The 15,144-nt window shown below is 38.1% G+C and overlaps 1 protein-coding gene across 1 annotated transcript; it reads left to right on the forward strand.

The window, feature by feature from the left end:
* Positions 1-1,385: 1,385 nt before the first annotated feature.
* On the forward strand, positions 1,386-14,018 carry LOC126263027 (neuralized-like protein 2). The gene is made up of 2 exons (XM_049959992.1): positions 1,386-2,242; positions 13,121-14,018. The coding sequence occupies exons 1-2, from the start codon at positions 1,567-1,569 to the stop codon at positions 13,234-13,236; spliced, it is 792 nt and encodes a 263-aa protein (XP_049815949.1). The 5' UTR covers positions 1,386-1,566; the 3' UTR covers positions 13,237-14,018.
* Positions 14,019-15,144: the final 1,126 nt, after the last annotated feature.

Raw genomic sequence — 15,144 nt, forward strand, 5'->3', positions numbered from 1 at the left:
TCTGAGCGAAACATCATATTTGAAGGATTTGCTACGACGATTCAACATGCAGGTTTGTAATCCTGTCAAGACGCCTATGGAAGTTAAACTGGAAATCAAGGAAGGAAAAATGATCGATAAGCCCTGCAGAGAGTTGATTGGATGTTTAATGTACGCAATGACAGCAACAAGACTTGATTTGTGTGCTGTGGTCAACTTATTGAGCAGATACCAAAACAATCCATCGGAACAACTCTGGGAAAGCTTAAAAAGAGTTTTGAGATATATCAAAGGAACCGTCAATATGAGATTACATTATCGAAAGGGGAATCAAGAAGTTCTTTTGGCCTATGCTGATGCAAACTCGAATAGAAAAGAAGACGCAAGATCTACCTCTGGTTATCTTTTAAAATGTTTTAGAAACACCGCCTGTTGGGCAACAAAGAAACGGACTAGTGTTGCTTTGTCTTCTACAGAGGCAGAATATGTAGCTCTGGCGACAGCTGCAGCTGTGTTACTCTGGGTGAAATATTTGCTGGACGATATTCAAATTTCACTCTAGCTACCAATTCGTATATTTGAGGGTAATCAGTCCTGTATATGGTTACACGTCAATGTTAAATATAATTTTATGTGTCAGCTTCACCGCAGTATCATCACGACCGAGCATGTAAAATCGGAGGACCAGATTACAGATATTTTTACCAAAGGCTTACCAGCCCCTAGAGTCATTGTTTTGAGGAGCTTATTGCGTTTATTTTAATTTTTGTTAGCGTTAAATGTAAACTCATTAAATTAGGAGGGGTTTTAAGATTGCAATTTTAATGATTCTCTGTTTGACTTGCGTTAAGTGCTGTAGCATCAAAGAGTAAAACAGGCGTTCATGTTCAGTTGTTCTGTTACGCCGTTCAGCTTAATAAAAACCACCAAATAGTTTTGAACTTTACGTGTGTTATTTTATCGAAATAAACTAAAATTAGATCAAAAATGATTCAAAATTGCTGATTTCCCATGGTAAAAACAAAAAAATTATTATTTAAAATTAGTGATACACTCTGGTCGACTCTATAGTTCTACAACAGTATCAAGTTCAAGTTGTTATTGACACCACAGTCAACATTTGTTGACACGCCCAAATACAGGTGGCCGGGTATTTCCAAACAGTTTAAATGGAAGATATGGAAGTTCTAATAGTTCAGCTCAGAAATATCTTCGTGACGTATTTGATATCAGAAAGTTGGTGTATTCAAACAGTAGCAGTGTATTTTTGTTTAAAGCTCGTATTAATCTACGAGAAGTAAATGTATCTTTAAAGATATATTCTCTAGTTCAAAACCACACGGAAAGGATTCGACACTATTGTGTTGGTTCTTTTTTGTTTTTTTTTCTGTTTTTTTTTGTTTGTTTTTTTTTTTTTTAATACTCCGCAACGTACCGGCCACTGTCATATAATGCTGCGTGTGGTTCATCTTGGTGTAGAGGAGGCAGTAACAACATTTATGCATAGTTGAATTTTTATGTGATGATTCAAAATCTGTCTGATGTTCTGGTGTAGTTTTACTTCAGTTGCGTACAGGAGGAGGTAAAATGATTACTAGGTTTCACCCGTACCATGGTGGCAATATTGTTTTATTCGATGACAACACCGTGGCCTATCGCAAAGCAAGTTTTGCCAATGCACTTGCCTTTAGTGAAAAGCCTCTTCTACCTGGGGAAATCTTCCTTTTAGAGATAGAGAAGAACGAACGCGGCTGGAGTGGTCATATGCGACTAGGGCTTACTCAGCTTGATCCACAGACTGCTGCTGCTGCTGTGGGTGGTCTGCCGCAGTATGCGCTGCCTGATTTAGCCAACATGGGAACTTCTTGGATTTTTGCTATTACTAAGTCTCATAATAGTATTTATGAGTACAGCGTAATGCCAGACGGCTCCATGCCGAGTTATGAAAGACATAATGTGCTGGGTGATGAACATAGTATACGAACGTCAAGAGGTTGCATTCCTCGCAGCTTATTTCGTTCTTCACCACCAAGTGCTGACCACCAGGTATTGCCCACAGATGTTGGAAGCAGAATTGGTGTCGTTTATGTGCCTACACAAGGACTAGGAAGAGAGAGTAATTATGCTGAAATGCATTTCATCATTAATGGAGAAGATCAAGGGCCATGCACAATAGACATACCATACAAAGAAGGACCCTTACATGCTGTTATCGATGTTTATGGCACAACAAAGCAAGTTAGGATTGTACAGTTATATGGAGGTGAGACAGCAGTGATAATATTTACCTATCTCTTCTTTGTCAGATGTAAATTCTTACATGTACATTTCTACTATAGTATCTCTCTCTCTCTCTCTCTCTCTCTCTCCAGTGCTGAAGTGACACCTGTTGTGTAACTAATGCTAAATAATGTGACTGATTTAAGCATAACAATATTTGTATGTAAAGGATCATAACAGAAAGCAAAGCTTTTTTTGTGTAGCCTATAAGAAACATTGTTATAAAACTTCGTGGCAGTTTAAAACTGTGTAGCGGAAGAGGGCTCGAACCCATGATCTTTGCCTTTTGTGGGTAAATGCTGTGCCAACTGAGCTACCGGGCATGACTCACAACCCATCCTCAGAGCTCGACTTCCGCCAGTACCTTATCTCCTACCTCCTAAACTTCACAGAAGTTCTCCTGCATAACTTGCAGGATGGCATTCCAGGAAGAAAGGACCCTGGGTTTCAGTCCCAGTCTGGCACACAATTTTAAACTGCCAGGAAATTTTGTATTGGCTCACTCTCTGCTGTATAATAAAAGTTTATTGTGGAAACAATCCTGCAGGCCATGGCTGTGCCATGTCTCTGCAATATCCTTTCTTCCAGGAGAGCTTGTTTCACAAGTTTTGTTGGATGACCTCTGTGCAGTTTGCAGCTGCCCGCAAAAGTTATGTCATTGGCAGATTAAAGAATTTAACTACTTTCCAAATATTTTTAGGTTTCTTATGCAAATGTCACTGTTAAATTGGTGGTATAAACATATTTCCAGGTAGCATTTGGATCACTCTGCGTCAAGTGATTCTGTTCATACATGGTCTCATGATGCCTATACATTTTATATAAGTAATTCCACAAATTTTTAGCTCTCGATACGCTGTGCATGGCATTCTGGAGTCCTGAAACACATTGACTGCAGTGAGAATGCTGCCTCTCATAGCAGAGCCTTATGCCAGACACCGTGAGTTGACCAGCTGCCACAGCAGAGCCTGATGCTGTGGTATGGCCTAGTGGTGAAATATCAGTCACTGTGCTTGTTTTAGTCGAAGTGTTAAATCAAGGCTGTCTACATTTTGTGAAGAGAACATTAAAGTTTTCTGCAAGTTTTTGGTTGTCTTTCTTCGAATGGGTAAGCTACTTCCCTGAGAGTTGGTACGCTGGTTCTTAGTTGGACAATATTATGAAAAGGATAGACTGCTACTTGCCATATAAAGGAGACATTGAGTCGCAGACAGGCACAACATAAAGACTACTTGAGCTTTCGGCCAAAAGGACTTCCTCTGAAACAGAAAACACACATTCACTCAAGCACAATTACATGCATGTGACCACTGTCTGGCCATTGAGCCATGAGTGGCCAGTAGAACAAATGAGGTGGGTCACTAGGATGTGTGAAAGTAATCAAAAGTATCGTGTCCTTGTAGTGAAAATTCGCAAATAGTACTAAGCCACCAGCTGTTGTAAATGTAGAGAGCATACACATCTGGCTGAAAACTAGAAGTTACAAATTCTGGCTGATCATCTACTCAGTCTGAAATTTTGACAGTGAGTGACAGCAAGTTTTCTGAATCTCAATCAAGATGAATCCTTTGCAAGTCAGTTGAAAGAAAATGGTGATTTTCTCTTGTTCTGGCATAAGTGGATACAGAAGAAAGACTTCCTTTTATCTTAGAGGTTTGTATCTGAGCCGTGTCAACAAAAATGAATTTGATATTTGTCATTTTTTGTGACAAAAAATGTATTGTACAGATCAAACAGTGTTAGAATTATGTTTCTTTTGGTCACTGAATCAGTCATTTGACATTCCATGAATCCCCTCACTTGTAGAGTTGCCACTGCTGGTGTCAAAGAAGTTCTATAGAACTTTTATACCAGAACCTTGGTGATGGTGGCACAAATGGATGGTCAAGAGATCCATCATGAAATTATAAAATTTTATGAAAATTGCTTTCTGTCTCAGGAAGTTCCCCAATTTTGCAGCAAAAACCGTGAGCAGCTGCTGTGTCAAGCCTTAGATTCTCACTTAAATGAACATGCTTTTGCACTGTATTTTTTAATTTTCAGCCACATAAATAATTATATGATGTACAGTAACTAGACAGTTTTCGCAATGAAAATCTTGGATGTAAACCTAAACAACAAACAAATAATTTTCTGCAGAATATGCTCTAAGACAAAAAAGAAAAGGAAAAAGCGGTGCACTGCAAAGGATTTATCCGAATGAGACAGAAATTGGTAGATGATGTGCATGTACAGACAAACAAATGATTCAGAAAAATTGATTGGGAAATACAGAAGCGTCCGATTCCACCCGTCTGCCTTGACCCATGATGTCACAAATATGGCAGAAACGACCATACACTATGACTCCAATATGGCACCTATGGCGTAATTACGTAAAAATGATCACAAACACGAAAATACATTGAAAAACCAACACACACATGTTCCACAAAAAACCTAATGAAACTAACGGGACAAGTGTGGGAAATTGGGGGTTTTTGGGTGGGGACAAAGTAAATATAAACAAATTTACACACACCACCAAAGCAAACCAGACAAAATGACGAAAAAAATTGACAACCCAAAACTCCCCAAATTCCACTAAACACAATATCCTCTGGAATCGGACACTTCCCTGGACCAATATAGCTCAACAGCAGCTCCCAATCCCACAAATAACACTTCCCTTGACCTATATAGTTCAACAGCAGCTCCTGATCTCACAAATTGGAATCGAACAGTTCCCTTGACCTATATAGCTCAGCAACTCCCGATACCGGAACAACCACAGCCACAACCACACATTGGGATCGAATACTTCCCTTGACGTATATCGGTCAACAGAAACTACCAATATCAGATCATAAAACCCAAAACTACAACCACTTCCACAATCATCACTACCTCAAAAAACACAACAAACCAACAAAATTGGAATCTAACACTTCCCTTGGCCTGTTATCCTTATGACATCTCCACATACAGCCGTCCCTGGTCTGAGATGCTGGAACTTTAGTAAGCCTCATTTCTTCACGACATACTGAACACTTCACGACTTCATCCAAAAATACGAATAGTTGAAGAAATTTTATTAGAGACAATGCACTGTCTCCCATTATCGCCAACAACCGAAAACTGTTGACCTTGTCAGTTATATTCGTACCTCCCAAAGACATTAAAAAAGCAATTTACCAAAACTCACACACGACAAACAGAAAAAAAACTACAATAACGTTGAAATAACAAAACAAATCGTTAACTCAATAAAAAATATTCCGCTGAAAGCACAGTCCCTATACCACACACGTGCAATGCTATCATGCAAATGAACCCTATACGCCACATAACACGCTACCCATAAACACACCACCAGAGAGAACCACCAGCTGCAACAATATGCCACCTATAAACACGCCGCACACACAAACTAAACTAAAAACATCACGTAACACACCACCAGAGTTCACCACTGATCACATCAAAACAACACCTACAAACACATCACTGTCACAAACTAAATTCCGCGCTGTCGTGAAGTCACACACAACAGCCTTACGTCATGGGTGGGATCGGATGCTTCGGTCGACCCAATTGATTGAGTTATTCGAGAGAAAGAGCTTCACAAATCGAGCAAATCAATAACATATTGGTCCACCTATGGCGCTTATTCAAGCAGTAACTGAGCTTGGCATTGATTGATAGCGTTGCTGGTTGGCCTTCTGAATGATATGTGCCAAATTGTATCCAATTGGCTTGTTAGATTGACAAAATCCCAAGCTTGTTGAAAGGTCTTGCTCAGGGAGAGAGACAGTGACCTTGCTAGCCAATGTAGGGTTTGGCAAGATAAAAGGCAAGCAGTGGTGCATGGTCATCGGGGCTCAGTTCAAAGCAGGACTCATCACTGAAGACAGTTCTATTACAGTCAAATTCTAGGTTCAAAACGAGTCCACAGATGCACCGGACAGCAGTGGGATACCAACTTCACTGTTGCCCACAATAAGGCCTGGCCGTCAGGGATGATGGTCAGGGGTGCTATTACTTCTCATAGCAGGGTCCCTTTGGTTGTCATCCATGGCTCCGTTACAGCACAGCGGTACATCGATGATATTCTATGGCCTGTTTTGTTGCCCTTTGTGGAAAGCCATCCTAGACTTACATTTCAACAAGGTAATGCCCGCCCTCACTCAGCGAGAGTGACTACTGCGTGTCTTCGTACTTGCTAAATGCTGTCTCAGCAAATGGATCTCTTCTCAATTGAGAATGTTCGGAGTATTATGGGTAGGCTCCTTGAACCATCTCAGGATTTTGACGATCTAACACACCAGTTGTACAGAATTTGAGGAGTACATCCAACAACCTTATCATTCAATGCCAAGCTAAATAACTGCTTGCATAAGGTCAGAGGTGGAACAACACATTACTGACTTGTTCGATCTCTAGCTGTTTGTATTGCAAAAATTCATTGAAATTTTCTGAAATTTAATCATTTGTTTGGTTGTAAATGAGCATCATATCTACTGATATCTGTCCTGTTCAAATAATTTCTTGTTAGTGTGTGTCTTTATTTGAAGGTAATGTGTGTGATTTTTTCGAAAAGGAATGGTGAATCCAGAATGAGATTTTCACTCTGTAGCAGAGTGTGTGCTGATATGAAACTTCCTGACAGATTAAAACTGTGCCAGTCCGAGACTCAAACTCGGGAAATTTTCCTTTTGCGGGCAAGTGCTCTACCATCTGAGCTACCCAAGCACGACTCACGCCCCGTCCTCACAGCTTTACTTCTGCCAGTACCTCGTCTCTTACTTTCCAAACTTTACAGAAGCTCTCCTGCGAACCTTGCAGAACTAGCACTCCTGAAAGAAAGGATATTACGGAGACATGGCTTACGAGGGACCTTCTGGGAGGTGCATCGAGTTATGAGCTCTGACTTTGCCTGCTTATAGTGTGGGTAGGCACCTATCACACCTTAAAATTGTAGGTGCTAATGCGGCCTCGTTTTTGAAATATTGCCTGTTAAACTTTTGGCAGCTCTTTATATACAGAAAAGTTTCACTGTTGTGGCAATTGAGCGAGTAGCCGAGTGGCAAGCGATCAGGACTCCCGTCCAGGCGACCCTGGTTCGAGACCCGTCTATGCTACTTTTGTTTTCGCGACGCTAGATCCATCGCAAAAAGTATTCCATAATGTCAATGCAGTGGCGTTTCCTGCGGACTTGAGAAAATACAGATGCGATTGTGACGAAAATGAATGTGCATTCATACAATGTTTGTGGTGTCGCAAGTACAAATGTTTTGATTGTTTTTACAAAAAGTATCATCCGTCGAAATGTACTCGTCAAAATATAGGAAATATCGATAAACTTTCCATTAAATAAAACATATTTTTAATCCCTCATTCGTTTTTTAATCTTTCCTACCTCAACGGAACAAAATTAAAAATACAACAGAAACAAATTGAACAATAAAATATTTCAAGAACTTGCATTACGGTTAATTTCCTGTTAAAATAAAAATACGCAAAAGATTAAAACAAAATGTGACATTCAGTTTGTAATTTTGATTTATAGAGGCCTGTAATTTTTTTTAATCAATTCCTTGCAGAATGTTGATGATTAATTATAAATTAAAACAGGCATTTGAAAAAAAAAAGGAAACAAAAGTAGCATAGAGGGTCTCGAACCAGGGTCGCCTGGACGGGAGTCTAGCTCGCTTGCCACTCGGCTACTCGCTCACTTGCCACAGTAGTGAAACTTTTCTTTATATAAAGAACTGCCCTCACTTTAACAGGCAATATTTCAAAAAAGTGGCCGCATTTGCACCTACAATTTTAGGGTGTGATAGGTACCTACCCACACTATAAGAAGGCGAAGTGGGAGCTCATAACTCGATGCACCTCCAGAAGGTCTCCTCGTAAGCCACAGCCTGGGGAATGTTTCCAGAATGAGATTTTCACTCTGCAGAGGAGTGTGCGCTGATATGAAACTTCCTGGCAGATTAAAACTGTGTGCAGGACCGAAACTCGAACTCGGGATCTTTTCCTTTCACGGGCATGTGCTCTACCCTCTGAGCTACCCAAGCATGACTCACGCCCTGTTCTCACAACTTTACTTCTGCCAGTACCTCGTCTCCTACTTTCCAAACTTTACAGAAGCTCTCCTGCGAACCTTGTAGAACTAGCACTCTAGCACTCCTGAGAGAAAGGATATTGCAGTGACATGACTTAACCACAGGCTAGGAGACTAGGTACTGGCAGAAGTAAAGCTTTGAGGACAGAGCTTGAGTCGTGCTTGGGTAGCTCAGATGGTAGAGCACTTGCCCATGAGAGGCAAAAGTTGTTTCGAAATGTTGTATTGTCAAGTCGGAGATTTTTATAGACAATTTTAGTATGAAATCTTCAACAGGTAGTTTTTTGAAGTAATGCACAGTCTGTGAGAAGCCATATTTGTACTCATCATTATTGTCATCTTGTTCTGTGTCAACATCTTTGTACATATTGATGTGGTACGACAGAGGCATTTTTTTCCTTGACAGCTGTTGCACCGCAGAAACATGCTGTCTTTAGATTCTGTGCTGTGCACTGTCGGAGCCATTAAAACTGGCAATTTCTTTGGTCAGTGCTAATAGCAACCCATTACTTTAGCATTCTGATGAACAGATGGAGAGCGCTCTGAATGGCCTTACAGTAACATACCATTCTAGAGAAATCATTGGAGAACCAAATTTCAGGACTGTACTTAGCAGTGAACATCCCTCTGAAATTGCTTACTAGGAGTCAGTTTTGCTTTTGAACTTGAATTCAGTCAAAATAATAATAAAAATTTGGTGCCCTACATTTTATAGTATCAGACAAAATCTTGTTTGTTTTTCTCCTGGCATAGTCAGAATACCAACCCCCTTTTTTGTTTTTAAACCCTCTCTCCCTCCTTGTCAGTTTTGAGACTGGATTTTAAAAAATGGCAGGGGGGGGGGGGGGAGGTTAATGCTTCGTACCTTCATATGCTGCAGGTTCGTATTGATAACAAGAAGTTTCATCACACATGATGTTTTTTTCCAGGAAACAATTGTCCTCATTTTTCATGTCAATCGAATCACGTCAGGTGTCCACGTGTTGTTTTTGAAGGTGTGCAGGAGCAACTTCCAACACACTTTTCTCTTCTTCAAAACATTCTGGAGAACATCTTGAAAACTTGATTTATTGATGTTCTGTCGTGATATAACACAACAATGTTGACACACTGAAATTTCCTGGCATATTAAAATTGTGTGGCGAACTGAAACTCGAACTTTGGACCTTTGCCTTTCGCAGGCAAGTGCTCTACCATCTGGGCTACCCAAGCACGACTCACGACCCGTCCTCACATCTTCTGAATATTGACACAATACTGCTGCATGTACACTGCTGCCTACTCACAACTGGTCGAAAACACATCCGTTGTTTACAGTTTCTTGGTTCAAGCTGCCACCCACCAGGAATAAAATCTGTCTCAGGACTTTTTGGGCAAATGTTGTATATAAGCATCTAAGTGGAACAGATTCTAAGATGGTAAGGTGGAGGAACTACTAGACTATTTCATGGCGAATGATCTATTTTCAAACTTTTTTTTTTATCTAGAGGAGCTTCAAAACCAACAAAACAATTTCCCCCCCCCCCCCCCCAGAAACTTGTTCTTTCTGGTGGAAAAAATAAAGATTTAGAGGTGATAATATTTACCAATATAACATCAAGGTATGCACAAATTTGAATTGAAAATTTCTGATGGCATGTTTATACATAATAACATCTAGAATATTCACAAATAACTGAGCTGCATTTCAGTAAAATGATTACAAATAACTTCTGTACAGCATTACTGAAGAGTAGGTAAAGTGAGATTAACTGCCCATGGGTGTTAACTGAACCATTCTACTAAAAATGAAAAAGTAAAAAAATGTAGTTATCTTAACAACCCTTCATCACCTCATATGATGTTTTACCAATTAAAATGGGTAACTGCTATGTTCTTAACTAATGTCGAGTTAACAGGCTTTTAAAGGTTTTGTTAACTACCTCGCTTTCAAATGTTCTTTTGGTTTAGATTTTGCTGTCGCTAAATATGTTTCACTAGTGCACACAAGGTTAAGTGAACAATGTGTTTTGGGGCTAACTGGTCAGTGGTTCAATTGACCTCATGAAAAATATGCAATGTACCTACTCTTATTCTCATTGCTATATACAAATAGAAGCATTATTAACCATTATAATCAGGCTTACCATGAATTACAGGGCTCATAATGCCGAGAATAAAATAAACCACTAGTCATTGAGATTATCTTCCAGAACTGCTGAAACACACAGTTGGTCAACATATTTATGAAAAAGTTTCTTTGCAGAAATAGGAAAGAAGCATATGCACTACTATGTCAACCCTTGAAACAATACACGGAAAAGGCTTTTGTTCTAGGTATTGACAATGTCAATTTTAGCCCATCAAATGAACACTTAATAATTTTCACAAAAGTTGAAGAAAAGTAGTTTCTGACCATATTACTTCTGTAAACAATATTTATTGTGGGTTAACTACAAGAATTATGGCTTATAAATTTGCTAAGGGAAATGGAAAATCTGTACCCTACAATTGGGAAAGAGACTAGAATTGCTCAGAGCATTCATAAAACAAAAAATCTTGCATAACTTATATAAGAACAGAAAAGTGTGTCAAGCACCAGTAGCATTACAGAGGTAAATGTGAAAGTGATAATTCACCTATGTGGTTTTACCTAAAGAAATATGCGTTTGAACCATAAGACATAAACACTTTGGATGAGACAGCAGCAATAACTGTGCAGCAGCCACAATTGGCTGCAGAGCAGGTGGGCAAGCTACATCTGTTGAGAATTCTCTTGTGACTGTAGTTGTGATAATTAATCCAGTGCCCATATTTCTTGGGTTTCCTAAGGTATGTTTGAAAGGTCACATTCTGCACAGTGTCCCGTCTGACTCTAGGGGTGGACACACAGTCTCAAGTTGTATGAACTGTGAATTATTTTTATCAGTTTTACAGCACTTTGCAAATATGAAAGGCCTGCAAATGATGCTGGACAATTGTGAGAGCCACACAAGCATAGCAGCAGTATCATATACAAAAGACGGTGGTATTATTTTGCTGACTCGGCCACCTTACATGGCCCAAAAGCTACATCCTCCTGATTTGGGAGCTTTGCTTCTTTCAATAAATTCAATAATACAGCCTTTGTGACTTTGAGGCAAGCACAGAGGTATCAGTCACAACGTGTGATGTTAGTTGACATAGGGTTTTCCCTTTGCCTTCACTAACTGAAATATATGCAGCAGTTTTAGGTCATATAGTATGGAACAACTGAACATAGCTATCTTTGGATCTGATGACTGTCTGCCATCGAAATTCACATCAGCCACTCGACTTTTGATGGCTGAATTAATGAAAGAATTGATGTGTCACCTACTTCCACTGTTGATGTTTCTGGCTAGATAATAATTGCAAATCTCAACATTCGTCAGCCTTTTGAAGAAGTCAAGATAAATGGAAAAAGAACTGAGACATTATTTTAAGAAGATATTTGGCCTCATTGCAAAGACCCTCTTCCAAGAAGAAACTAAATTAATGATTCTGATATACACCTTCATCAAAAACAGTCTTGAAGAAGAAGCTAGGCTAATACAAGAAAATAAAATAAAGAAATCTAGTAGATGTATAGGCAAGTGGTGTAAAATGTAAAGGAACAAAAACTTAAAGGGAAAGCTATTTGACTTGCAAGTCTGGAGGAATTGTTACCTATGATGACATCTTCAGCAGTGAGCCTCTTCAGATGAAGAAAGCATGGTGTATTTCTCAGGAAATTACATGATTGCTTAAGTAGGTGCCAAAGATTCTACAACTTTCAAACAATATATTGTTAAGGATTTGTAAGTTCTAAAAGTTGGAGCTTAAGTGACATTTTACACATGTACGACTGCAACAATAAAATTTATGATAACACATCAAAAAAAATTGTTTTCAAGAGAATGGTGATGTGTGAAAATTACTTAATCCATTTCAATTAAGATTTGCTTAATACACAAGTATGTTATCTCTCTTTTTGTGGTTTGGTGACTTCAGTTTATGTTGGCTCTTTATTCTCCTTTTGTTGGCTATTGTGATTCTATAATTTACTGTTTGTATGTCATTATACTGTATTCCATAGAGTGCAGTCATTGGCTATGTTGTTGTTTATTTTTTCTGAATGTCTACCAGTTAATGACAGATGTTCAGTTAACCACATTATGTGGCTCAGTTAACATCCTAGTAAGTGAATTGTGTGCAATTATGTTACATTTTTGGCCTCTGATTTTGTTGAGTTAACCTATTTAGTATACATTATGTTGGATGAAAAATTATTGCGGTCACAAAATCGTTGCATTTGAATTTTCTCCAACTTTGATTTCATGTAGTCTGAAGAGACAGCCTTAAAATTTTGACTGTGTTTAGCCCAAATGCTCTTTGGTTTCAGTTTTAAGCTGTCTAGAATTTAGCCATAACTGATGTAGAACTATCACAAAGCTTTTCAGCTCTCTGCTGAAAAACTTCTTAAACTATGGATTCTTTTTGTATCTTGAGGTCAGATTTTGCACAGCTTAGTTTTATTCTTTAAGAATCATACATACAAAATTTCATTTAGATTGGTGATAGGTGTGGGCTACTAGTGCTGTTGGTGTGGAATGACCCAAAAGGTAACAATAAATGTTAGTGATGTGACTGACAAAATGATAGCAAAAAGGAATACTGTGTATGTGTTCACTTTGCCTTTTACTTTACTGCAGTACAAATAGATTCTTTATAATGTTTCAGTTAATTAAGAATATGGCATTGTTTGATCATTTTCAGTGTCTACACTGCAGAATGCATGTCGCGATGCCATATTACAGTACATCAAGAAGGCATCAGTGGCATCTTTACCACTACCAAAGACACTAAAGGAATATTTGTTGTATAAGTCATGATAAAAGGAATATGCAAGTATGAATTGTATCTGAGAGGGAGACTGATGTTTTACATATAGTGGATGATAGTCAGAAGCAGATTTTCTTGTGCATCTATCCATTACTTGTGTAATAATATCCACTCTTGATGTGAAGTGATAGTCATTTTTATTTAAGAAAATGAGGTCACTGAGTAATGAAATAAAGTCACTCATGATTCATTTCTCAAAAGTAGCAACCGTATTGCATTTTGAACTGTGTGAACCATCATGATGCTGGTATATTGGTAAAGGCATTGTGAGGATGTAAAGTAACGCTTACACTTAATGAGTCTGCAGTTACAAGTAAATACGCTTACATAATCATAGTGAACTGTAAATTCAAAACTCACTCTGAATATCATATATTGACACACAGGACTTCTCACATGGAAGTCTGAGGTCTGTATTGTTGAAGCGATACGAAAGGAAGTTCTTTTGCCAGGCAATATTTTGTTCCAGATATGTCCATCTGTCATGTAAATTCAGAATATGTGGTTAAGGAACAAATTGCTGGTAACAGGTAGATTAGTTACATGAGAGCATCTTCATTTAAATAATGGAGACTGGATATGTTACTAATCATCCACTGCCGCTTGGTGACAGACACATTCTACCAAAATACATTTCAAATAGTACTGTATAATTGAAGATAATATTTTGCCTCAACACCATCACCTAAGTGCTGTTATAGCACTGTGGAACCACTAAGTTTGTTAAAAACTGAGTTTAAATAGACATAATAAACTTCCTTATTAACAGTAAGTTAACTACTGTCTGACTTACAGATTTAATTACCTGTGACCTACCAATTTATGTTATTTATATTTGATCTTTAGATGTTTTTCCTTCTTCTTTAATGTTGCTGTCATGTTTGCACTGCGAAACAACATTTTTTGCACACTGTTACTAAATGGGACACATTCTTCTCTTAAAACTGGATCTGCATCTTTTTATATTATTTTGTTCTCAACTGTGTCTTGATAAATGAAAATTCTTAGGTTGGCAGTTTGTAACTTAACAGAAGTGGCTAAAGCTAAGAAACAAAAATGTGTGATACTTTGTCTTAAGACATTACCATCAAATGATGGGTTGGATGTGCCAAAACTTGGGCTTTCATTTTGGATATGATGAATTGACTTTAAGCCCCTCCCGTATTTTCAATAGTGTAGGATGTACATTATTTTCCTGCTCCTTCTCTACAAGTATCTCACGTATGTCATTTTGGGTGTTGCATTTGGGCATTTCCATGCTACAGATAAAGATGTAATGTACAGATTCCTAAATTTATATATATTTTTTCTTAAAAAAATGATACTATCACTTTTACAGTTCAATTAATAACCTGTGGTCTGTACAGTATACCGGGTTATGAAATTGCAATTTTTCCTTTTATTTATTGATTTTACAGATGTTTTTTCTGTGAATAAAACACATGTGACATTGTATTCATTTATGTTAACTATTTGATCACACAGACATTTATTTCACATATGGCTGTAATTTTTAGGCCATGCTTTTCTGCTTCAAATGTGTTGGAAATAAATTTTCAGCCAACTCAAATTTAGTGTTGCTTTTCTCTTAAGAAGGATCACTAACTTAACCCAAAAAGACTGAATAATAACATGGTATACACAGACAAGAACATTAGCCCTAAATCATCTTTAATAAAAGACAATTCATCATAATAGTAAGGAAGAAAGAAATGTCCCTGTGTTGCTATTCTTTATGTAATTGTAAAAAAAATAAACATAAGTTTTCCTTACAGGTTATTCTAGATAAATCTGCATCATTTTGACCGTTTGTTGACCTGACATTGTTTTTGATTATGTATTTTCAGCTCACAGTGATAGTTTTGCTATTTCACATATCTAGCACCGAGTACCTTTTA

The sequence above is a fragment of the Schistocerca nitens genome, chromosome 6, assembly GCF_023898315.1.
Source record: "Schistocerca nitens isolate TAMUIC-IGC-003100 chromosome 6, iqSchNite1.1, whole genome shotgun sequence".
Lineage (NCBI taxonomy): Eukaryota > Metazoa > Arthropoda > Insecta > Orthoptera > Acrididae > Schistocerca > Schistocerca nitens.